The 25,766-nt window shown below is 42.5% G+C and overlaps 1 protein-coding gene across 1 annotated transcript in view; it reads left to right on the top strand.

The window, feature by feature from the left end:
• Positions 1–1,074: 1,074 nt before the first annotated feature.
• The window catches only part of smc4 (structural maintenance of chromosomes 4), a 48,100-nt gene continuing 23,408 nt past the window's right edge, over positions 1,075–25,766 (top strand). Inside the window, exons 1-7 of the mRNA XM_080532757.1 lie at positions 1,075–1,683; positions 2,751–2,941; positions 3,534–3,725; positions 5,692–5,871; positions 8,257–8,421; positions 20,091–20,218; positions 23,407–23,547. Of these exons, the coding sequence (XP_080388883.1) occupies positions 1,539–1,683; positions 2,751–2,941; positions 3,534–3,725; positions 5,692–5,871; positions 8,257–8,421; positions 20,091–20,218; positions 23,407–23,547 (1,142 nt within the window). The 5' untranslated portion in view covers positions 1,075–1,538. The remainder of the gene's footprint in view (positions 1,684–2,750; positions 2,942–3,533; positions 3,726–5,691; positions 5,872–8,256; positions 8,422–20,090; positions 20,219–23,406; positions 23,548–25,766) is intronic.

Here is a 25,766-nt window from a genome sequence, read left to right as displayed (position 1 = left end):
TCAGCATCAGATGCCCTATAATATGGCAAACTTGACTTGACATAATGCTGATACTGAGACGGCATTGCTAGCTAAGTTTCTTTTTAAAATCTGTTTCATTATTTCGACACCACATCGTCATGCAAAAAACATTATCTAGCCAGTTAGCGTCAGTACTAGTTAATGTGCTTACGTTGAAGCAGAACCAGCTAGTCATGTATACATGAAACGTTGGCTATATTTGAATATTAGCAAACGCGTTAGCAAAAAAAAATGCCATTTGTTCACCATTTTAGAAATAATGTAGGTTAACGTCACACAAATAGCTGGCTACCTAGCCAGCCTGACCCAAAAATAAGAGACAGCATGATTTAAACAGCGATATACCGGTACCTAAAATATAAGCAAGCACTATTCCTACCAATGCCACTGCTGATAGCCAAGCTAAAGTTTGTGGGTGTTAATTTAGCGAGCTAATCCAGTGTGTAGTCCGCGCCATTTAGTGTGTAACACTGTCCTATCCGCACAGCTCATTGATCTGAATACTAGCTAAAAAGGTTGTTGATTATAAAATTGCCCCATGCAATTTAGTTGGCTGCTGTGGGTTGCATTAACCAACGCATTACCATTCAATAGTATTGGGATATAGTTTTGCGAGAACTATAGCTATTAGATGATCGTGCAACTGGCTACCTGTCCAATTCTGCAAAGTCACCTCTTGTCTGACGTGCTGAATTCAAGCTCCCCTATTTACATCAGTGCCGCCTACTAATGATACACTTTAATCTGCCTCTCATTGGCTACTTGTAGGGCAGCGAATTTTTTTGGTTTGCACTCATCTTTTGATGACTGGTTCTCTATCCCATTTTGTTTGACTTAGCTCTGTCTCTTGCGCTTACTGACAGCCCTTAACGTCACCATTTTGTCGGTCTTTTTCCTCACCGTTCATTTACGCACTTGACTTGTTCGTTCTCGCCCCATTTCCCCAGCAGTTGAAGTTGCGTCAAAACTGACTGTCAGCTGACTCCAGAACAGTGAGAGAGGGAGCCAGGGCTTTCCAATTACACAGCTGTTTGTTTTTTACCCACCGGGATTGTTACAATTTTGTTTGCTCAACTTGCGTGTCAAGTGAATATTGTGTTTTCGTCACACGGAACCTCCTAATAATACTACCACTTCACCTCAGACTATTAACATACGCATCTGCACAGTTAAAACGGGCTAATTCGTGTCAACATAATTGTAATATGGGCAATTTAAGGTGGATCTCGGCAATCTTATCTAAACAGGCGTTATTTTTTGCAGCATTATTATTATTTACGTGGCAACCGTCACCCCATATCTACTCTTTTGACCTGAAATGAAGTTTTTTTTCCAACTCTTGTGTAGACGTTGAGTAAAAATGCCCGATTGTGGTGGGAAAATGACGGAGTAACAGCGTGTTTTCATTATGAATTACAATAGCTGCGCATTGATATGGACATACGCAAAAAAACTAAAAACTCCTGGATTTGTACAAATGTACTTATGTGAATTATCCCTTTTTAGACTTTATAATAATGCCTTCCAAAACGGCGAAGAGTTCCACAGCCTCCAAGGCGAAAGGGAAAGGGTCGCAGCCCCGAGATTACTCCGAAGAGGAGTTGGAGCTCCCCGCTAAGGAGACCAACTCCAATGGGCAAGGGAAGGCAACGCCGACAAACGGTGAGTAACAAAGGGTGTTTTGGTGTCTGCGTCCAAAATAAGTTGTGCGTTTACTCAATGGCAGCGTGTATTGTTGGTAGTAAGACGGTGATGGTTGAGTCCAACTGGCCTGGTGCTGTGAGTGCTGCCTCAATTCATAACACGTAGCTTGCTGGCTAGCTCATAACGTGAGCAAGGCATCAATAAATGTCTCTTGTGATTTTTGAGATGATTATGATTGTGGCGTGTGCGCGGTTTTCTCGGGCTCGCCCGATTTGCAAGGTAATTTATTTTGGGATATTATATTAATTTGTGTTTGCTTTTTTTCTCCAAACCCGTTACGTGTGCTGGATGGATCATATTTTGACCTCTTTTTTGTGTGTTTAAGTTTGACTGAATAGATTGACGAGGAGACTTTTCCACCTGAGAACATAATTTGACGTTTGTGGTATACTTTTGAGTTGTGACTTATACCGTGTATGGTTGGAGCTTTTTGTTTTAGTGTCAGAAAACTATTGTCAGTGTCATCTTCTTTACGAAATTACCTGCTTAATGCTCATCAGTGAATGGACACAACAATAGAACTGAGGCCAAATGGACTTGTCATTGTGAGACGGTAGCTAGCATAAACGATAACTTGTGGATTTTGGCATATATTTGAATTGACGAATTTCCCTTTGATTCATAATTGGGTTATGCATGTGGCGCAAAATGCAATGTGGAATCGGATGATCGAAATGTGTCATGTAATCATTCATTTTCGTTGAAGTGAGTGTACAGCGTTTTTATATGATGTGGGAGAGAGAGCGTTTGCGTAGCAGTGTAGTTTATTTTATGATCAAGTAAGGTTACTATAGTTAGACGTTGCTTTAGGGAGCAACGACATGGTAAATGTGCGAGTTAACTTCCGATGTTCCTCGGGAGTCTTTGTTCCTGCACTGTGACTACTAGCTCTCTCGTCTGCTTATGGTTTGTTTGTTTGTTTGTTTTGCCTCACCACCCCTCCCCCACCCACCACCACTGTCCCAACCTGAACCGAATCGCATCGACGAATAAAAGTTCAACTTTTGTTGTTGTTGTTGCCCTAGATCCGTCTCCCGACGACGCTGCCGAGGCGCTTGATAACCGAAGTTTGGAGGAGATTCTCGGTAGCATCCCTCCACCCCCGCCCCCAGCAATGACCAATGAACCAGGCGCTCCTCGCCTGATCATAACGCATATAGTCAATCAGAACTTTAAGTCGTACGCCGGTGAGGAGATCCTTGGGCCTTTCCACAAGGTACAACAAAGCATTATGAAAATCCCCCTCTTTTTTTTTGCATATTTACTTGTAATAATTGTTTGTACTCAGTTGTGTATATCATTGCATTAATACTGGGTGTTGTCCATTTCTATGGTTTTTTATTTATTATTATTTACATGTTCTGAATAAATGTTCTTCTCTTAGGTGAGATGTGTTTTAGTGATGCATTTTAGTGTAAAATCCACCAGATAAGATCTTCTGAGTTGACATCTCACACTCCTCCATTTTGGCTGTGTGTGTGTGTGTCTCTCACCAATGGTGATCCTTTGTTCTCTCCTCCTCAAGAAGTTATTATTTTTTAAAGCAAACTTTTTGCCCCTCAATTTCTCTTGTACCGTAGTTGTTTTCCTTACAAACACAGGTGCATGAAAATAATACTTTCTTAAATACACCCAATGACTATAGAGGCCTACGATTTTAATCTGGTGTAATTGTGTCGATATCCTTTTAAACTGCACATTATTTGTGTGGATTCTCTGTACATTTTCCTTTTATGGATGTTTGGAGAGATTTTTTATAGATTTTAACCCCCCCTCCCCCTCTCTTTCTCTCTCTCTTTCTCTCCCAGCGCTTTTCCTGTATCATTGGTCCAAATGGCAGTGGGAAGTCCAACGTGATCGATTCAATGCTCTTTGTGTTTGGGTACCGGGCCCAAAAAATCAGGTCCAAAAAGCTCTCTGTGCTGATCCACAGCTCCGACAAGCACAAAGATCTGAAGAGCTGCACTGTGGATGTGCATTTCCAGACCATCACTGACAAGGTAACAATACTACACTGACACATCTACTGCTTCCCCAAGTATCCCCAAATATCTATCTATATATTTTTTAAATCTATTTTATTTTAGCCTATTATTCAATTGTCACTTTATGTTGTTTTGTGGTCTGAGCTGCGGTAACGCCTGAATCTCCCCTCAGGGATCAATAAAGTGCCTAACTAACACAACTATTGTGTAGAAAAGATTTGATTAAAAACTAGTGTATTTTTCCCCTCGCATGTTGTTGTTTTTTTTCTTTTTTTTCTTACAAATGGATGACACAGAACCACATGTTTCTACACCAAGTACTAAAACAAAGACTCAAACAGTTAATTGGAATAATAAAGTCACCCATGTCAACTCTGAAATTTAGTATTTTTTTATTGCTCAAATTTAACAAGGTTTTTGCTCAGAAAGTCAAAGGGGAGTTATTTGGCTAAATGGTGGTTGACATTAAATTAGATGTCCTCTGTCCAATTTAGCTTTTTCCTTTGCAGACATCCATACTTTTAATATTAACGGCCCTCTCCAGTTTAAGTTCTAATTTATCTGTCTTTTGAATGTCCTTTTGCATAGTGGTGTATTGAGTAAAAACCGCAAGTGTGAGATTATTCTATGCTGTTTTGCAAAGCTTACATTTTGAAAACACCACCTTGTTTCTTCTAGATGTGGTATTGGCCCCTGTCATGATGTCATAAATGGCTTCTTTTAAATAGCCAATCACCCGTAGTCCTTATGTGTTGACAACAGGGTTGATGTGCAGTAAAATTAAATGTGCAGCCATGCATGATTCATAGTTCTGAAGTCACAGATTAGCTAATAGCTAGCAAACTGGTTTTCGGAACATAGATTGGTTTGAAAGCTCATGCCTGCAAGCTCACTACCTATTTAAATTAGCCTCTACCTACCATTACATACATGCTCTTATCTGTTGCAGTGGTTTTGCATTTTCAAGGTCTTCCCATTCAGGTTTAGACCCAGGTTCACACATGGCTGACACATCTGTTGACTGGCTTTGTGCTGTTGTGTTCGCTAGCTAGTGTCACTTCATGTTTGTTTTGCTTTTGGCAAAGTGCAGTGACAGTTCTGTCAGCCAATCAGGGCTTAGAACATGAATATTAATGACTAAACATGCTGACAGCAACAGAGTGAGGGTCAGGAAATAAATAAATCAAAATAGTTATTGTCGATTTGTTTTAAATAAATACACACCTGTTTATTAATGATACACATTTTAAATTAAACCAACGGGAGTGAAGGCTTAATTGGGCATAATTTATTACATATTTCTTCATTTTTAAATCACTGTGATCTACCACAGAGGGTGTAAGTAAGATAATTACCTAAATAATAATACATTATATAAAAGACAAGCAGTTTCATTGGCTTTGTCAAGTACATGCATAACTACATCTGTTAAGTCTATTTTATGTTTTTTTCCTTTTTGTTTTTGTCTTCAGTCATGGTGTATCAGATCATAGGTTGTGTATTCATTCTCACCGTCTGCTGCATTACTTTTGCTGAGCTTGACGAATCCTCCATGTTCATGAATGTACAAAATGAATGTTTATTTTTTGCTGTTGTTGAAGCTAAACCTTCATACGCGTTGTACACGTTTTAATTGTACTTGAATATAAACATATTCAAATGTTTGTTGAATTGGATGATTTTTCCTCTCTGTGCGCTGAGTGTATTTCTTGTGACATCTAAACTGGTGTGTATTTTGTGACATCTAAGCTGGTGTGTATTTTGTGACATCTAAGCTGGTGTGTATCTAAGCTGGTGTGTATTTTGTGACATCTAAGCTGGTGTGTATCTAAACTGGTGTGTATTTTGTGACATCTAAGCTGGTGTGTATTTTGTGACATCTTAACTGGTGTGTATTTTGTGACATCTAAGCTGGTGTGTATTTTGTGACATCTAAGCTGGTGTGTATCTAAGCTGGTGTGTATCTTGTGTGTTGTGCCAGGAAGGAGATGATTACGAGGTTGTCCCCAACAGCAAGTTCAATGTGTCCAGAACCGCCTTTAAGGACAACACCTCAGCCTACCACGTCAGTGGCAAGAAGGCCACCACCTTCAAGGAGGTGGGGGCTCTGCTGAGGAGCCACGGCATCGACCTCGACCACAACAGATTCCTCATTTTACAGGTAATCATACACGTTATTGTGTTATTTTTTTTATTTTACTTTTTAATTACTTTGTCATACCTCAGCTGACTGTTCCATCCAGTCCAAGTTTTTCAGCTTTGTTTTTTCCTTTCTCCCTCAGTCAAACGGTAAATAAGAATCTGAAAGCAATGTGCTGTAGCCAAGTCATTGTGACCTTTTAACCTTTACTAATGGAGAGACAGGGGATGTGTTCCTACTGTTAAGGCTACACTGTAACTGTCCCTGCTAGGACCTCTTCATCCCCTCTACCCCCCAGTTTTCTCTACAATTTCTAAAATTCTTCCTTCTTCTAGCATTGTGACTGCCAATAGCCCCTGGTCCTACCATAGATTACTTTTTCTTGCAATGACTGGTGGATAGATGATTCACTGACCTAGACAAATGTATTTGTTGTAAGTCACTTTGGATAAAGGCCTCTGAAAATCAAAAATATATATATGTGAAAATGCTCCTCAATTCCTTAGACTGCTATAGCAGCGCATCATGGTTTGAAACGATGTCAAAAGGGTGCGAACCATCATTTGCTGCTTTAGGATTTTAAGGAAGAAATCTTCCCATTTGATTCCCAGATGATGTGGATTTATTTGGTGTTACTCTGTACAACTGGGTGCAGGATTCTATAAAGTAGGGCTGTAGGGGTTTATTTTTGGGAGGTTTTGGTGGATAAAGAAAAAACTAAAAAGGGGGTTGACTGGACAAAAGGAGGTTTGCTGTTTGTCACTGAGGGGGGGTCCCCCCTTTTGCCCGCTACGCTTCAGCAGCACGTAAATATTGGCGTGAGTATACAGACCCCAACCCCAATATTAGCAGTGCTGCTTCAGTGTGGTGGGCTCCAACATCCCTCTTCATTTCGGTCCTTTGATTTCAACACATAAACATCACTTGGTTTATTTATTTATTTATTTTCTTTCCCCCCCCCCCCTCCTCAGAATGGCTTCTCAACATGTATTGCCAATGTCATCTATTGGTTCTTCCTCTTTTAATGACATTACATCATATTATATGGTTTGTTTGATCATTGTTGCTCCTTGTCGTAGTACCATTGAATAATATTTTCTTCATTTTCATGAATGTTTTTGAGCTGAGAGAATTCCACAAGCCTGTTGAAGACTGAAGATAGTGTAAAGGACAGGGCAGTCCACTTGTTGCACTGAGCTAGAATGTTGTTCTTTTTCTATTTTATTTTACTAGACGATTCTACAAGATACTTACTGTTACTATTGCCTGTCAACTCTGGCCTCATGGTTTAGGATGATGCATCTTTTAGTTGTTGTGTGTGTGTGTGTCTGTGTCTATGTTGTGCTGTATTTATGGGAAATGGGAGTTCTACTGTCTTATCTTGGTAAGTTGATGAGCCTAAGCCTCTATTTATGTTATATGTTGAGCTCTCTCTCTCGTGTTTGTGCGTGTGTGTGCGTGTGCACTGCCCTTACTGAGGCAAGGGGCTATTTATTTATTTTTTCCACGGTCACATTTACAAGCCATATATTTATTTTAATTTGTTTATATTATAACGTACACCACCATCTTTTTATTTGATATATTTTGTATAATCTACACCACCATCTTAACTGACAGCATTCATTTTAAACCTAGCTTATGTCATGCACATCAATTATAAATATTTGTTGGTTATTTATTGTATTTTTTTATATTACAACTATGCAGCTTTCCTACCAGTGACATTTAGTAATCTATTGAATACTACGTAATAGTAATTCAGTACCTTTCATTGTTTTGTCAAGGCTGTTGTATCTGTGACTGGTGTTGGTGGTGTAGTGAAAGTTGCCACATCTTCATGGAAGTTCTGGTTTGTCAGAAAGAAAGAGTACACCCATAAGACCAGCTAAGATAAGACTGACCTAAGAGACTGTCTTCAAAGAGGAAAACGAGGGTTCAGTGGGGGACCATCATAACAAAGATCAGACATTTCACCCCATCATTTTGCAAAAAAGAGTTGGAATTATGTATCAGCATGTTATTTAGTTTTTAAGAACCATCTCACTGTTTGAGATTCAGTGCTTAGATTTTTCTCCATTTTAATATTTTATTCACTTGTTGAAGGATTGCAGAATTAAGCAAAAAAAAAATCTAAATAATAATAGTTTTCTGAAATCTGAAAATGTGTGTTCCCATCACCACTGTGTTGGTAATCTACTCTCCATGACTCTCGATAGGACCAGGTTGAACTCTGCTTATTTAACTGATTGATTATAATGTCAATACAATCTACCAGTCTTTCATCCCAACATGGCTGTTGGAGAGTGTGACGGACCCCAGACATGTCTTAACGTGTGTGTGTGTATGTGTGTGTGTGTGTCTGTGTCTGGCGCGTCTGGTGTGTGTGTGTGTCCCCCCATGCAGGGCGAGGTGGAGCAGATTGCGATGATGAAGCCCCGGGGCCAGACAGAGCATGACGAGGGCATGCTGGAGTACCTGGAGGACATCATCGGCTCCTGCCGCCTCAAGGAGCCCATCCACACGCTCAGCCGCCGGGTGGAACTCCTCAACGACCAGAGGGGGGAGAAGGTAATGTGGTGATGCGCCATTTAGCTGCCACTTGTAGAGGGCCATTGACCTTCTCCAGGCATGCCGCTTGTATACAAAGAGACTTGCAGTGAGTGCATACATTTTTCAGTATATACGGTCCCAGTGGGAATCGAACCCACAACCTAAGTGTTGTTAACGCCGTGCTCTACCAACTTGAGCCACAGAGGAGCACAGAACTGAGAGGATGGGTCCTGCATAAACAAGATGGCAGTTTCTCCACTCGTGTTGAGGACAGGGCTGTGTTGAGGACTGCTGTGGTGTGTTGAGGACTGCTGTGGTGTGTTCAGGAGTCTTGAGGACAGGGCTGTGGTGTGTTCAGCAGTGTTGAGGTGTGTTGAGGACAGGGCTAGGGTTGGGTACCGTTTGGGTTTTATCCGGTACCGGTACCTAACCGATACTTTAAAAACGGTACCGGTACCAAAACGGTACTTAATTCGGTACTTTTGATTTTTTTAAATGACATATATACAGTGGGGAGAACAAGTATTTGATACACTGCTGATTTTGCACGTTTTCCCACTTAGAAAGAATGTAGAGGTCTGTAATTTTTATCATAGGTACTAGTGTTGTTCCGATACCGATACTAGTATCGGCATGGCCACCGATACGCACAAAAATGCTGGTATCGGTATCGGCGAGTACTAACACATATTTTTTTTTTATTTTTTTTAAGTACTAAAGTTATTTTGTTTGTAAATGTTCACTTGCTGTTGCACTACTACTACGACTGTTTTATATCTTAAATGGATATTGCACTGATTGGCATCTGTGAGAGCCACATTTCAGGTTTTATAAGGGGTTGATTTTCTTGTCACCATACCAGGTAGACAATAAAAAAAAGTTCTATAGTATTCACTCTCTGTTGGTATTTTTTCCTGTTTTACAAAGGTTTTGAGCAGTGCCAGACTAAGTGTTAGCAATAATTTTACATCGAGGTGAGTATGCGGCTCAAAAAACATGTTTTTTTGTTTTGTTTTTTCAAACGCCGTGGTATCGGATCGGTACTCGGTATCGGCAAGTACTGCAGCACGGTCAGGTATCGGTATCGGTATCGGGATCAAAAAATGGTATCGGAACAACACTAATAGGTACACTTCAACTGTGAGAGACAGAATCTAAAAAAAAATCCAGAAAATCAAATTGTATGATTTTAAAGTAATTAATTTACATTTTATTGCATGAAATAAGTATTTGATACATCAGAAAAACAGAACTTAATATTTGGTAAAGAAACCTTTGTTTGCAATTACAGAGATCAGACGTTTCCTGTAGTTCTTGACCAGGTTTGCACACACTGCAGCAGGGATTTGGGCCCACTCCTCCATACAGATCTTCTCCAGATCCTTCAGGTTTCGGGGCTGTTGCTGGGCAACACGGACTTTCAGCTCCCTCCAAAGATTTTCTATTGGGTTCAGGTCTGGAGACTGGCTAGGCCACTCCAGGACCTTGAGATGCTTCTTACGGAGCCACTCCTTAGTTGCCCTGGCTGTGTGTTTCGGGTCGTTGTCATGCTGGAAGACCCAGCCACGACCCATCTTCAATGCTCTTACTGAGGGAAGGAGGTTATTGGCCAAGATCTCGCGATACTTGGCCCCATCCATCCTCCCCTCAATACGGTGCATTCGTCCTGTCTCCTTTGCAGAAAAGCATCCCCAATCAATGATGTTTCCACCTCCATGCTTCACGGTTGGGATGGTGTTCTTGGGGTTGTACTCATCCTTCTTCTTCCTCCAAACACGGCGAGTGGAGTTTATGCCAAAAAGCTCTATTTTGGTCTCATCAGACCACATGACCTTCTCCCATTCCTCCTCTGGATCATCCAGATGATCATTGGCAAACCTCAGACGGGCCTGGACATGCGCTGGCTTGAGCAGGGGGACCTTGCGTGCGCTACAGGATTTTAATCCCTGACGGCGTAGTGTGTTACTGATAGTTTTCTTTGAGACTGTGGTCCCAGCTCTCTTCAGGTAATTGACCAGGTCCTGCGTGTAGTTCTGGGCTGATCCCTCACCTTTCTTATGATCATTGATGCCCCACGAGGTGAGATCTTGCATGGAGCCCCAGACCGAGGGAGATTGACCGTCATCTTAAATTTCTTCAATTTTCTAATAATTGCGCCAACAGTTGTTGCCTTCTCACCAAGCTGCTTCCCTATTGTCCTGTAGCCCATCCCAGCCTTGTGCAGGTCTATAATTTTGTCCCTGATGTCCTTAGAAAGCTCTTTGGTCTTGCCCATTGTGGAGAGGTTGGGGTCTGATTGATTGAGTGTGTGGAGAGGTGTCTTTTATAAAGGTAACAAGTTCAAACAGGTGCAGTTAATACAGGTAATGAGTGGAGAATAGGAGGGCTTCTTGAAGAAAAACTAACAGGTCTGTGAGAGCCGGAATTATTACTGGTTGGTAGGTGATCAAATACTTATTTCATACAATAAAATGCAAATTAATTATTTAAAAGTCATACAATGTGATTTTCTGGATTTTTGTTTTGGATTCCGTCTCTCACAGTTGAAATGTACCTATGATAAAAATGACAGACCTCTACATTCTTTCTAAGTGGGAAAACCTGCAAAATCAGCAGTGCATCAAATACTTCTCCCCACTGTATATATAATAATAACACGGTCGACAACATTAAACAGCTTTTCACTTTTTTATTGCTGAGGCACAATATATATTAGTTAAATATACACTCAAATTAAAATAAATGAAAATAAAACTCCTGAGCCTTGGGGACTCCATTAAGCTGGGGGTGCCTATCGTTGGTACTGATGTCGAACACGAGTACACACTTGTTCGGCAGCCCCTCAAGGACATCAGAATATTCTTAGAAAAGGGATCTAGTGAAGAGGCCTGCATAGCCCCCAGAACCAAGAAGACCGAGAGGAAATATAACTTTCACGAGTCACCAGTTGACACCGGAGCGAGATAGAAAAGTACCGAAATGAGGTACCGAAATCTCCTTTGCGATTCGGTACGGGTACATACCGAATGTAAAGTAACCGGTACCTACCGGTACCGATTTTCGGTACCCAACCCTAGACAGGGCTGTGTTGAGGACTGCTGTGGTGTGTTGAGGACTGCTGTGGTGTGTTCAGGAGTCTTGAGGACAGGGCTGTGGTGTGTTCAGGAGTCTTGAGGTGTGTTGAGGACAGGGCTGTGTTGAGGTCTGCTGTGTTGTGTTGAGGACAGGGCTGTGTTCAGGACAGGGCTGTGGTGTGTTGAAGACAGGGCTGTGTTGAGGTCTGCTGTGGTGTGTTGAGGACAGGGCTGTGGTGTGTTGAGGTCAGCTGTGGTGTGTTCAGGACAGGGCTGTGTTGAGGACTAGGGCTGCACGATTTGGGGGGGGAAAATCGAATTGCGATTATTTGGACAGATATTGCGATTGCGATTTAATTTGCGTTTTTTTTTTTAAAGCGACCCAAAGGAAGTTTTTGTAAAGTGTGGCCATATCTCCGGCTAGGAAGGTCGTATGAACGTGCAGTTTGTTTGTACGTCTTCAGGGGACTTAGAGGCTCCCTCCTCTAGCACCCCCACAGCCCGAGCTACGAGTGAAAGAACTAAACTTACATTGGGTTGCTTTAAAGTTGGGTTGCTTTAAAAGCAAGCTTCAGATTAAAACATGTGATGGAGCGTTACTAACCTGACTCAGGTGGTTTGTTTCACACAACCATCTAGGAAAGCTTAATTGGAAGCTGTTTGGAAAAGGGCAGGTACTTTCAAAAAATACTTGGCAGGTGATTGGATGAATCTGTCTATCTATCACCTTCTATCATGGACTCATTTCAGAGAAATTGCATTACCACATGATACCATCAAACTGTTAACTGCTCTTATGCCATCAAACTGTTCTAATGCAAGGATGAGAACTTAAAAGATATGAATTGGAACAACATATTCAGTGTTTCCTCCAGGAATTTTTACAATGGTGGCGGGTAGTGCTGACCGCGCGCACAGCGCGCGCCCGCGATTTTTTCGCGTGCACGCGCATGAAACGCGCACGCGTGCTCAAAACAACGACGTAATTTCAGCCAAAACTCGAGGATGGCCCAAAAAAATAAAATGTTTTCCTGTACTTCTCCCGTGTGTCTCTTATTGTCTGTGTCTGCATGTTTTTCCAGCATGTAATTCCGTTGTCAATAAAAACAAAAACACTGATCTGACGGTTTTTTTCACAACGTTATTACTTGTCACTTTAAGCCCAGGAGGGAGTTAGCGATTAGCGATGTTTAGCTTAGCTTAGTTTAACAGAAGTATCTTCACTTTTAACATGACTTCCCGTGGTCGTAGAGGGCTGGTCGACGGCTTAAAATGACCGTGTAGACCTTATCCAGCTATAGTCTTGTGTTTCTACCCCGGGCATAGCCGGTGTTATTCACGGACAAACACTCCTGTTAGAGTGGTTCTAGTACACTGGACATAGGTAACACATAGAGAGGCTTCTCTCTCTCTCTCTCCATCCTACACTACACTACACTACGCATCCTATACTACACTACACTACTAGGGTTGGGTATCGTTTGGGTTTTATCCGGTACCGGTACCTAACCGATACTTTAAAAACGGTACCGGTACCAAAACGGTACTTAATTCGGTACTTTTGATTTTTTAAAATGACATATATATATATATATATATATATAATAATAACACGGTCGACAACATTAAACAGCTTTTCACTTTTTTATTGCTGAGGCACAATATTATTAGTTAAATATACACTCAAATTAAAATAAAACTCCCACCTCAGCAATTATTTTGCAAAAAGATCAGCATATTTGCCTTCTCTGGCAAAATACGACACCTCTCTTGACTTTTTTATTGTCATTTTGACTTTTTTTTTGTTTTGACATAATTGTCTAATGGCACAGATTTATAAACATAAAGTAAACAAATATTGTTTTCACGTCACTTTACCTGAAACTGAACGACACAGCGCGGAGCGAATTCCCTGGTAAAACTTTTCTCTCCCCCCGCTGTCAACGGGAGTCGTCAACCAGGAAGCGGTGCTGAGAGAGCAAGACACGAATCTACCGGCATTTGACTGCCGCTGGACTGAGGAACACCATAGGCACAGCACATCGCCATAATAGCGATAAAGTGCGAAGGATTTTAAGCATTTTGAGCACTTAGCGTTGTTTTCGTCGAGTCGGGTGAAATGCAGCCACACTTTAGAACGCTGCTTCATTAGGGCCTTCGGCATTCTCGGTGACCTCGTAGCTAGGCTAGCTAGCGAAATTCGATAATATTATTATGATTATGATGATGATAATAATAATAATAATAATAATACAATAATACAATCACTAACTATATTACTACACTTACTATAAACTCACTCTTCTTAAGTTCTCAACACAACTGCTCACCTCACTACCACGACACGCACTGATTGGAAATTTAACAGGCGATGTCACGTCACGACTCAAGTCACGTGTGGTTGACTGTTGCATGACACCGGACACAAAAGTACCGAAATGAGGTACCGAAATCTCCTTTGCGATTCGGTACGGGTACATACCGAATGTAAAGTAACCGGTACCTACCGGTACCGATTTTCGGTACCCAACCCTATACACTACGCTAGCTCGCGGTGTTCGGGTGACAGCCAGGGCGCGTTCGTAAATACGCTCTGGAAATCTGATCAGCACTCACGGAATGCCTCTTGTCCAATCAAATGACTTGGTCCCTTTATGACGTTGAACCCAGTGTGCGCTCCGGGGCTCTCAGAGCGAATTTACGAACGCAGCCTCAAGTTCAATACTCGCGACACACACGGACTGGTCCAGTTTCAGCGCTTGTGGGTGTGTCTAGCGCTGTGAAGGTCTGAAAAGCGGCCTAAATCTTTTTTTTTTTTTTGGGTTGAGAAATCTGAATGGTGGCGGAGGAAATTCCATCGTGGCGGTCCGCCACGATGAAATGCATGTAGAGGAAACACTCGCAGGGCTCTACAGTGCGCCCATTTCACTCGCATTTGCGACTAAAAATACATCTGTGCGACTAGAGAAATAAATTCACGAGCACACGTGCGAGTACCGTTTTTTTTTTTTTTTTTTTTTTTATATAATTCTAAAAATAAATCTGCGCGAACCGTGTGGCCACATTTTAAGCCGTCAGCCAGCCCGCTACGACCACGGGAAGTCATGTTAAAAGTGAAGTTACTTCTGTTAAACTGGCGCTAAGCTAACATCGCTAATCGCTAACTCCCGCCTGGGCCTTAAAGAGACGAGCGCCCTTTTCTCATCTCAAGCTTCATTAGCTTCATTAGCTCACCACATCTACAGATTTGGTCCCACACACTCCAGATTTGAACCCAAGGTTACAACCAGGGTTAACTACCCAGGGTAGAAAGTAGAAAGCTCTCAGACCTTCAGAACCCATTGAAAGTAGTGGAGGTACTCCAGAAGTCCAAATGCATCTCTAATCCTAGGAAACCCTAGGAAGCAAGTTGCCTAATGGAATGAAAATGCAACATGTTGTACTTGAGTGTGGCAGAGAGGTGGGACCCCCGGGGATGGTGGTGTGCTAACAGCTAGCCGCCGCAGAGGCACCGTGCTGGGCTGGCCACCTCCACATGTCACCACCCCGGGCAGCATGGGGCTGGGGACTGGTCATCTGGATGTGGGGTAGTTTAATACCCCTAGATGTGGAGTTGTCTGGCCACCGTGTGTGACTGATGTAGCCTGACCCAGCAGCAGGGAGGTGGGCAGCATGGAGACAGACCTCTGCATGGCCTGGCTGGGCTGCTAGCTGACAGACCTAGCCCTAAAGCCTGGCTGGGCTGCTAGCTGCTAGCTGACAGGCATGACATGGATGAATGAATGAACATGCTGCTAACCAGGAGAACTTGACACAGCTAGTTACCATAATACAATGCCATCAACTCTGCGTCTAGTAGGGCTGTAGGCATGGGCCAATGTGTGATTTTGGTGCAAAAATTGCAAAATCACTAATAAAAATGTGTTATAATTACATTTTTCACTGTGCTCCTAAATTTCTTTGTGTGCCCCTAACATTTTTCATTTAGGAGCACATGTGCTCCTAGTGAAAAAGGTTAGCGTAGAGCCCTGGTCACTGATATTTATGTATGGGTTTTTTAAACAGCTGCCATTTTGTTTCTCTCAAGTGTAAAACATTTTTTGAACAATTCCAATATGAAAATAAAATAGGACCTTTCTACAAACAAGGTTATTTAATTATGGCTCAGGAGCAGCATCTAAATATTGCACATACTGCAATCAAGTTAAATAAAGTCATAATAAAAATGTCCAGTAAAAAAGAATAGGTCCTTTCTGTAAACATTGAAATAGATAAAGCTCTTCAACTCGTCGTAATGTATGTAAGTGCACGGCTCGACCGCAGATCGGTTGTTGTTGCATAGTACTCCACATTTTTTCAGCTCTGTACGTGCGGGATGGAATCACATTATCTTTTATTGAGCGTTTGGATGAGTTTTTTAAACTCTTCGTTGCTCACAGTGTTAAGACACCACGTCTTTAGCGAGGTAATGCGTGATGGAATTGGTTATTTCACGGTGCCTTCCTGAGAACAGCCGCAAACGACTCTAAAACTCTAGTTTGCTTAACGTTAGACTGGGCTACGGGACTTTCACTTAACTCTCCGTTTCTGACCGTACACTCATCATAGAGCTGCCTGTGATACTTTTTCAAGTGCTGATACAGGTTTGTGGTGTTGCCTCTGGATGGAGCGATTGTTCCACGACAGGTCGTGCGCAACACCTGCTTTTGTTGCACATCCTAAACCTGAAATACTTACAACAGAAGTGCTGTTTTTCTTCGGGACTAAATCGTTGCTTCTGGCTCTGCTGAAGCCATTTATCCACCATGAATGTTGCTAGCTACTGAAACGTCTTCACAGATTCACACCTGGGCGTTTCACGTGCAGTGTTGTTGTTCTTGGGTGTGTGCGTTCATTGACGTTGAATCCGACGCGCTGTATAATGTATCCCAAATCGCAGGCTTTGCGATTTGCTAATCGCACCATCTCAAATCGCGATTTCGATTTAAAATCGATTAATCGTGCAGCCCTATTGAGGACTGCAATGTTGTTGATCCTCTGTCAGGCAGATGTTTGTGAGTGAATCTTACAGCCCAGTTCAAGTTCAGTTCAAGTTCTTTGAAGCCCAAACGCCTCAATCTTTACCTGCTTGGGAAGGCATTAAGTCTAGCTGCCTGTCAAATCATACTTACTCGGACTCGGGAGTATGAGAATGAGGAGGATGTATCGGGGGGATACACACCCGTGGACTATTTCAATTTAGTGGCACAAATTAAACACACTATAGATAGACTAAATTGAACTAAAATGATGGACACCGACTGAATAACTGAGTGGGGGGAAGACAGGTCTCAAATGTGGAACAATTATAACATTTAATACATAAAGATAAAACATACACAAATATATAACATTGATATCCCTAAACTCAAATGTAGTGTGGTGTTGTCAACCTAATCTAATCAATCCTAATCTAATGGTACCAGTAGCCCAGGCTGTCGATAGTAGCGCACTACTCCCGTAGTACTTCTCCCGACTCAGGGGTGGAACGGGCACGGCAGGCTCAATCAATGAACGGGGTTGAGATGGCTAGCGTCCTTTACTAGCCGCATCTCACGGCCCTCGGTGGTCATTCACTGTGCTCTAGCACATCCAAAACACGCAGAACAATAACCTTGACTCCGGTCACTGCAGTGGTTTTATTTAGACTAGATCAAACTCAATTAACTGATGAAACTACTCGCGCCGTTGAGAGACAGGGTTGCCAGATGGGGCGCGTTACCGCCGAATGGGCTACTGGGTTTAGCGGTTATTTTCACCGGACATTATGACCGAAGAGGTTTAAATATGTCGGACTTCAACAGATTTTATCGGACAAAGACCGGTAATTACCGGTTAACGGAAACCCAGTTGCGCGCGGCCGCTTGAGATGACGGAAAACATGCGGGGGGGGGGGGGGGAGAATCTAGCAGTGTTTTGACAGGGATGGGTGCGAAATGTAAAGCTTACAGGAGTTCGTTCTACATTTACATTACTTTATTTTTTCTCCATTTAGCAGCTGCTTTTATCCAAAGCGACTTATAATTAGAGATCACAGGGACAGCCTCCCCGGAGTAACTTAAGGCTGAGTGCCCTACTCAAGGGCACACCAGTCAGTGGTGGGGATTTTAACCAGGTGGGATTTGAACTCATGACCATCTGATCACCAGTCAGAACTCACTCGTTATGTGCAGGGAGTCAAAAATAAATAAATATATTAAATCTTTCTTTAAGTAATTTTTTCTGAGTGCAGCAGTCCCACTCATATTTTTCTTTTTATTGCGATAGAGACCGTAGAGGTTTGAGAGAGAGAGAGAGAGAGAGAGAGAGAGAGAGAGAGAGAGAGAGAGAGAGAGAGAGAGAGAGAGAGAGAGAGAGAGAGAGAGAGAGAGAGAGAGAGAGAGAGAGAGAGAGAGAGAGAGAGAGAGAGAGAGAGAGAGAGAGAGAGAGAGAGAGAGAGAGAGAGAGAGAGAGAGAGAGAGAGAGAGAGAGAGAGAGAGAGAGAGAGAGAGAGAGAGAGAGAGAGAGAGAGAGAGAGAGAGAGAGAGAGAGAGAGAGAGAGAGAGAGAGAGAGAGAGAGAGAGAGAGAGAGAGAGTGACTGACTGACTGACTGACTGACTGACTGACTGACTGACTGACTGACTGACTGACTGACTGACTGACTGACTGAGCTGCCTTGGGAGGGTGTTTTGACACTAACAATCTTGACTTCACTATCTGTCCACTTTCTCACCTGGTTCTTCCTGCTCTTGCTCTCTCTCTCTGTGTGTCATCTCCATCCTCCTCTCTCCCTCTTTGCACTGACAATCACACACAAACATATGTGACAGGGTCTGGTTAAAAAGTCTGCAAGTCTGGCAACATCATTTTCCAGTTTTTTTTACTACTTTTCATTATCTACCTGTCATCTGTCAGTGATGACATGCTGACATGTTTAAATAGCAAAAATGTTTTGCTGAGGGTGCTGCACCAGAACCATAGGTTCTCAAGGCTACTTGTGGTCTTGACTACCTGTCCACTTTCTCACCTGGTTCTTGCTGTCTCTTTGGTGTGCTGACTCCATCCTGCTCTCTCTCCTCCTCCTCTCCCTCTCTATCCTCCTCTCTCCCTCTTTTGCTGTCCACCGAAAGGCAAACATAACAACCAGAATATGTATAATCTAATAAGAGGTATAAATTGATCCATATCAATGTATAACATCATTCTAATTGTATATTGGGTTGCTGTGGGCAATGCAGTCAGATAATGTCATTTTGACTTGACTCTCTCACCTGAAAAACAATCTCAATGTCCATCTATGGAAAAACAGACATTTCCAATGAGAGAGGGTTTGTTCCAATGCTTCAATCCACTTTTTTATTGTATTTTATTACCATAAAGCCCAATTCTAGCAGAATAAGACATATTGTATTATTACTACTACCATCTATTATTACTAATCACCTCTGAGCTAGCTAGCTAGCTTGCTAGTTCGTTAACACTATTCCCACAATGGAACTAGACACTTTCTAGTCACCATGGAACTACAATCAGACACTATCTAGTTAAGTCACAATAATAACGAACAATTTGAACCAATGTTTTCTTTCAGAAATTATATTTGCTACGGTTACTTACTTTGCTTACTTTCATCTGCTGACACCTCTCTCTCTCTCTCTCTCTCTCTCTCTATTCAATTTCAAAGGGCTTTATTGGCATGGGAAACATACATTTACATTGAATGAATGAATGAATGGTCTTTATTGTCATTGCTACAGTACAGGTACCAAACAACGACATTTAGGAGGGGTGGCTCCCCTGGTGTTAGGAAAGGGAAAAAAAAAAGCGTGGCAGCAAAACGCACAGAGGAGAAACATATTAAATGAGGGTGCACATAAATTAGGCAAATGACACAGAATAAACATATTTCGACCACATAATAAACATATTTCGGCCATATACAACTGGGAGAAAAATATTATTATAAAAATGAACCGAATTGACATTTTTCTTGCGGGGGCGGGAGGTCCCGTTGGGGGGGCGGCAATGGCAATGGTAGGGGAAACACTGCAGGATATGTCTGACGTGGCAGGAATCGAACCGGGAACCCTGCTGTTACACGGTCGATGCTTAGTGCGCTACGCCACCCAAGCGTCCCCAGGGAGTAATTTTCAATGCGTCAGCAGCAGTCATGCTAATGTGGTGGTGGTGGTGTTTTTTTTTTTTTTTTTAAAGCTTTGCCTTAGTGTTGGTTAAAAAAATTATGTAAAAAATCATCCGACTGCCTGGTGAATTTAGTCATCACCTTCTGGTAGAAATAAAGTACAGTTGATGCCCTGGGTGGGGTCACATGATCTGTTTTGACGCCTACAGTTGAAATGAAGCTATCCCCAAACCGCCACCCTCTGTTGGCTGACGTAGAGCACAGCTCTTCTTCTGGTGGGGGAAGTCTGGACAGAAGATAAGAACATTTTGTTTGTTTTTGGGGCCAGACCCAATTTGTGGCAACACCAGATTACCAAACCGGTCTTTGCACGTGGTTTTAGTGGCTCACAGAGATCTTTAGCAGCAGCAAATTGGGACCCAATGTTTTTCGTGTGTGTGTGTGTCTTCAGCTGAACAGGGTGAAGATGGTGGAGAAGGAGAAGTCTGCCCTGGAGAAAGAGAAGAACACAGCTGTGGAGTTCCTCACCGTGGAGAACGACATCTTCATCCAGAAGAGCCAGCTGTACCAGTACTATGTGTGAGTATATATACATACAGAGCCAGCTGTACTATGTGTGAGTATATACAGTATATCGCAAAAGTGAGTACACCCTTTAGATTTTTGCAAATATTCTGTCATATCCTTTCAGGGGATAACACTATCTTAATGAAACTTTGATATAACTTAAAGTAGTCACTCAGTGTGCTGCTTGAATAACAGTATAGATTTATTGTCCATTGAAAATTACTCAGTACACAGCTGTTAATGTCTAAACAGCTGGCAACAAAAGAAAAAAAAAAAGTGGGCATGGAATTCACCAGAGCTGTACAGGTTGCTTCTGGAATATTCTTCCACTCCTCCATGACGACATCACAGAGCACATGGATGTTGGACACCTTGCACTCCTCCACCTTCCTCTTGAGGATGCCCCACATGTGCTCAATTGGGTTTAGGTCTGGAGACATACTTGGCCAGTCCATCACCTTAACCTTCAGCTTCTTCAGCAAGGCCGTTGTCATCTTGGAGGTGTGTTTAGGGTCATTATCATGTTGGAAAACTGCCCTACGGCCCAGTTTCCGAAGAGAGGGGATCATACTCTGCTGCAGGATGTCACAGTATATATTGGAATTCATGTGTCCCTCAATGAAATGCAGCTCCCCAGAGTGCCGGCAGCACTCATGCAGCCCCAGATCATGATGCTGCCACCACCATGCTTGACTGTAGGCAAAACACATTTGTCTTGGTACTCCTCACCAGGGTGCCGCCACACACGCCGGACACCATCTGACCCAAATAGGTTTATTTTGGTCTCATCAGACCACAGGACATGGTTCCAGTAACTCATGTTCTTGGATTCATTGTCTTCAGCAAACTGTTTGCGGGCTTTCTTATGCATCGGTTTCAGAAGAGGCTTCTGTCTGGGGCGACGGCCATACAAACCGATTTGATGCAGTGTGCGGCGTATGGTCTGGGCACTGACAGGCTGACATCCCACTTCTGCAACCTCTGCAGCAATGCTGGAAGCACTCGCACGTCTATTTTTGGAAACCAACCTCTGGATATGACGCTGAGCATGTGGACTCAACTTCTCGACCCTGGCGAGGCCTGTTCCGAGTGGAACCTGTCCTGGAAAACCGCTGTATGATCTTTGCCTGGAACCTGTCCTGGAAAACCGCTGTATGATCTTTGCCTCTGTGCTGCAACTCATTTTCAGGGTGTTGGCAATCTTCTTATAGCCAAGGCCATCTTTGTGAAGCGCAATAATCCTTTTTTTCAGCCGCTCAGAGAGTTCCTTGCCATGAGGTGCCATGTTGTCCAGCATTCAGAGAGAATTGTGCCCAAAACACCAAATTTAACAGCCAAGTTTCAGTAGGATAGTGTTATCCCCTGAAAGGATGTAACAGAATATTTGCAAAAATCTAAAGGGTGTACTCCCTTTTGAGATATACTGTATACATATAGAGCCAGCTGTACTATGTGTGTGTATATATACATACAGAGCCAGCTGTACTGCCAGCTGTACTATGTGTGAGTATATAAACTAGGGATGCACGATATGCATTTTTACCAACCGATACCGATAACCGATGTTTACCCGCTTCTTGTGGCCGATAACCGATATGAGAACAGATATAATTTCACAGTTGATAACCTGTAGTTCATGCACACCTGAATGTAAGAAAGGCTATGTAGTGAGCAAAGATTGATGATTTAATATTCCATAGTGATCTCACCAAATCTAACTTACATCACTATTGTTAACACAACAAAGAGAACACTTCTGACTCTTCAAATGTTGAAATCATTTCAGCCTCTTTCACACATAGTTCCCTGTAACTTCAATGGAATCCCAAGCTGTGCCGTCCAGGCATTTTCGCCGTTCACTCATGAGTCAAATGCCGGTAGATTTGCGTCTTGCTCCCTTTAACACATGTCGGCATTTCCCTGGTTGCGAGATCTAAACTACTAGAACTGAAAGCGGCAGGCACTCGTATCTATAACAAATGCGGAGATTGTATGAGCCCCGCGTCAGTCAGCCTTTCCGTAGAAATACATCGCTCCGTTATATATCTAACGTTACATGTTTTAAGGCTGATCTGTGCATGATAGTGCTGCATTATGTTGATCTATTTATATCGATCTATTCTTGCCAATTCCTTATTACCAGTGGAAAGGGGGAAGGCTAAAACACTTTGAATGGAATTCAATGGAGGAAGCATGATACTCGCGAGTTCATCTCGCTTTTCCCCCCGTTGATGTATTAAACAATCTAAGCAATCTAATCAGAGCAGTTGTTATTATGTAATATTATTGATGGATGTGCCATTTTTGATGGAGAGCAGTGAGCGGATGACTGGATGTGAGCATGTATTTGACTAATGCCGATAGATTCGCGTCGTCGGCGCACAGGATTTTATAGCGTTCCTTCAAACTATCGTAATTCATGAACTATATGCCCAATCTAAAAAATTCAAACAGTTTTTGAAAGCAGAGAAGTTGCACTTTTTGAACAGTTGAACTTTTTTAGGCTTATTACGGTAGTTCACCGAACTTTTGCCGAACATGTATTGCACTATCTGCCTCAGAAACTCAGAAAAATTTGCACACACGGGGAAGCCATGTTTCGCTCTCGTCTCTCCACTGCGTGGCTGTACGCAGGCGCAGCATCATGAGCTCGACAACGGGAACCGGAAATATTTCCGGCTTCATCTTATTGGCTCTATATCGGCTAAAATTGAATAAAAACGATAAATATTTAATAACATTAATTTCCCAATATCGGGCCGATAATATCGTGCATCCCTAATATAAACCCCTCAAAAAAAGTTCGGAAATGCTTTTTTGGTTGATTATTCCTCCCCTTTAATAATACCAATTGGTATTGTATTTTATATCGTTGGAAAGCCTGATTAGTCACCTTTACAACGAGGTACAACTTGTAAGGATCATGCATTCGTGGAATGAGCAACACAGCTAAACGTGTGGGTAGCGGCCCAAAAATATTTGCCAAAATCCCCTATATTCTTCTGTTGGTTTTCTAACTTTTTTTAGGGGTTTACATACAGAGCCAGCTGTACTATGTGTGAGTATATATACATACAGAGCCAGCTATACCAGTACAATGTGAAAATTCTCGCGAGAGTTTTGAAAAATAAGCCATCCTTTAGTGACGTTGATGGAACAGGACGGTTGTGAACATGAGCGTGTTGTGTGTTGTGTGTCAGCCATGACATCCAGAAGAAGATGGCGGAGAAGGAGGAGGAGAAGCAGGACATCCTGGACAACAGCAAGGAGCTCTCAGAGAAGACCAGCAGACTGGCCGAGCAGATGGAGGAGAACAACCAGGCCCTGAAGGCAGTGGAGAAGTATGACCGTTGACCTTTACTGGAGACGTTTTTAGAGACATAATCATGAGTGAAAGGCATTTTTTGTTAATATTTTTTTTATTGAATTTCACATAAGACATGTACACAACAGGACATCAGAACAACTAGTGTCTGTGGGGAAAGGTTATTGTCCCAGATAAGAGTAGAAAGATAGTTTTGCACTTCCCTATATGCAGTACCTCGTCCATAAACAATAACAGAACATGTTCTTTTTTTTCCTTTTTTTAAACTAACAAACAAAAAACTAAAACACAAACAAAACAAAAAACTGAAACACAAACAAAACAAAAAACAGGGGGGTGGGCCATGTCACAGATCACCCCCACTGGAGACACCCAAGTCGTGAGGCATTTTTGATGAGCTCTTCTATGATCACTGTGCACTACGTGAGAAGAAGAATGTCTCACCTCCCACCCAGGCTTATCTCATTAAACACACTTTCAAGGCCCCCCAGTGTCATGATTAGATTCAACTTTATTGTCATGGCAGTGTACAAGTACAACACAATGAAATGCAGTTTAGCATCCAACCAGAAGTGCAAATAGTGATTATAAGAACATGATATAAATGGAAGAAGAATGGTAGTGTAACCCCTGCCATATGGGCGGGGCCTGAGTTCTATTTTAAATAAGTGGCGGTATTACCTGTAATAATAAACTACGGTATTCAAATTATGACGATCGGTGCCTCCATTAACTATGTGGAAGTATTTTAAATAGGACTTCCTTTTTAATCCTTTTAATGTATTTATGTTTTAATATATCATATGAATTGCCTATTACCTGTTTATGACACAACACAGTGGCTTTAAATGCAAATATCAAAGGGTATATACAGTATATCTCAAAAGTGAGTACACCCTTTAGATTTTTGCAAATATTCTGTCATCCTTTCAGGGGATAACACTATCTTAATGAAACAACTTAAAGTAGTCAGTGTGCTGCTTGAATAACAGTATAGATTTATTGTCCATTGAAAATTACTCAGTACACAGCTGTTGTCTAAACAGCTGGCAACAAAAGTGAGTACACCCCATAGTGAACATGTCTAAATTGTGCCCAAAGTGTCAATATTTTGTGTGACCACCATTGTTATCTAGCACTGCTTTAACCCTCCTGGGCATGGAATTCACCAGAGCTGCACAGATTGCTTCTGGAATCTTCTTCCACTCCTCCATGACAACATCACGGAGCCCACGGATGTTGGACACCTTGCACTCCTCCACCTTCCTCTTGAGGATGCCCCACATGTGCTCAATTGGGTTTAGGTCTGGAGACATACATGGCCAGTCCATCACCTTAACCTTCAGCTTCTTCAGCAAGGCCGTTGTCATCTTGGAGGTGTGTTTAGGGTCATTATCATGTTGGAAAACTGCCCTACGGCCCAGTTTCCGAAGAAAGGGGATCATGCTCTGCTGCAGGATGTCACAGTATATATTGGAATTCATGTGTCCCTCAATGAAATGCAGCTCCCCAGTGCCGGCAGCACTCATGCAGCACTCATGCAGCACTCATGCAGCCCCAGACCATGATGCTGCCACCACCATGCTTGACTGTAGGCCAAACACATTTGTCTTGGTACTCCTCACCAGGGTGCCGCCACACACGCCGGACACCATCTGACCCAAACAGGTTTATTTTGGTCTCATCAGACCACAGGGCATGGTTCCAGTAACTCATGTTCTTGGATTCATTGTCTTCAGCAAACTGTTTGCGGGCTTTCTTATGCATCGGTTTCAGAAGAGGCTTCTGTCTGGGGCGACGGCCATACAAACCGATTTGATGCAGTGTGCGGTGTATGGTCTGGGCACTGACAGGCTGACATCCCACTTCTGCAACCTCTGCAGCAATGCTGGAAGCACTCGCACATCTATTTTTGGAAACCAACCTCTGGATATGACGCTGAGCACGTGGACTCAACTTCTTTGGTCGACCCTGGCGAGGCCTGTTTTGAGTGGAACCTGTCCTGGAAAACCGCTGTATGATCTTAGCCACTGTGCTGCAACTCATTTTCAGGGTGTTGGCAATCTTCTTATAGCCAAGGCCATCTTTGTGAAGCGCAATACCGGTAATCCTTTTTTTCAGCCGCTCAGAGAGTTCCTTGCCATGAGGTGCCATGTTGTCCAGCATTCAGAGAGAATTGTGCCCAAAACACCAAATTTAACAGCCCTGCTTATCATTTACACCTGAATCCTTGTA

This window comes from Nansenia antarctica (assembly GCF_963989245.1).
Source record: "Nansenia antarctica genome assembly, chromosome: 5".
NCBI lineage: Eukaryota > Metazoa > Chordata > Actinopteri > Argentiniformes > Microstomatidae > Nansenia > Nansenia antarctica.
The sequence above is the reverse complement of the archived record's forward strand: the minus strand, read 5'-3'. Positions and strand labels throughout refer to the sequence as shown.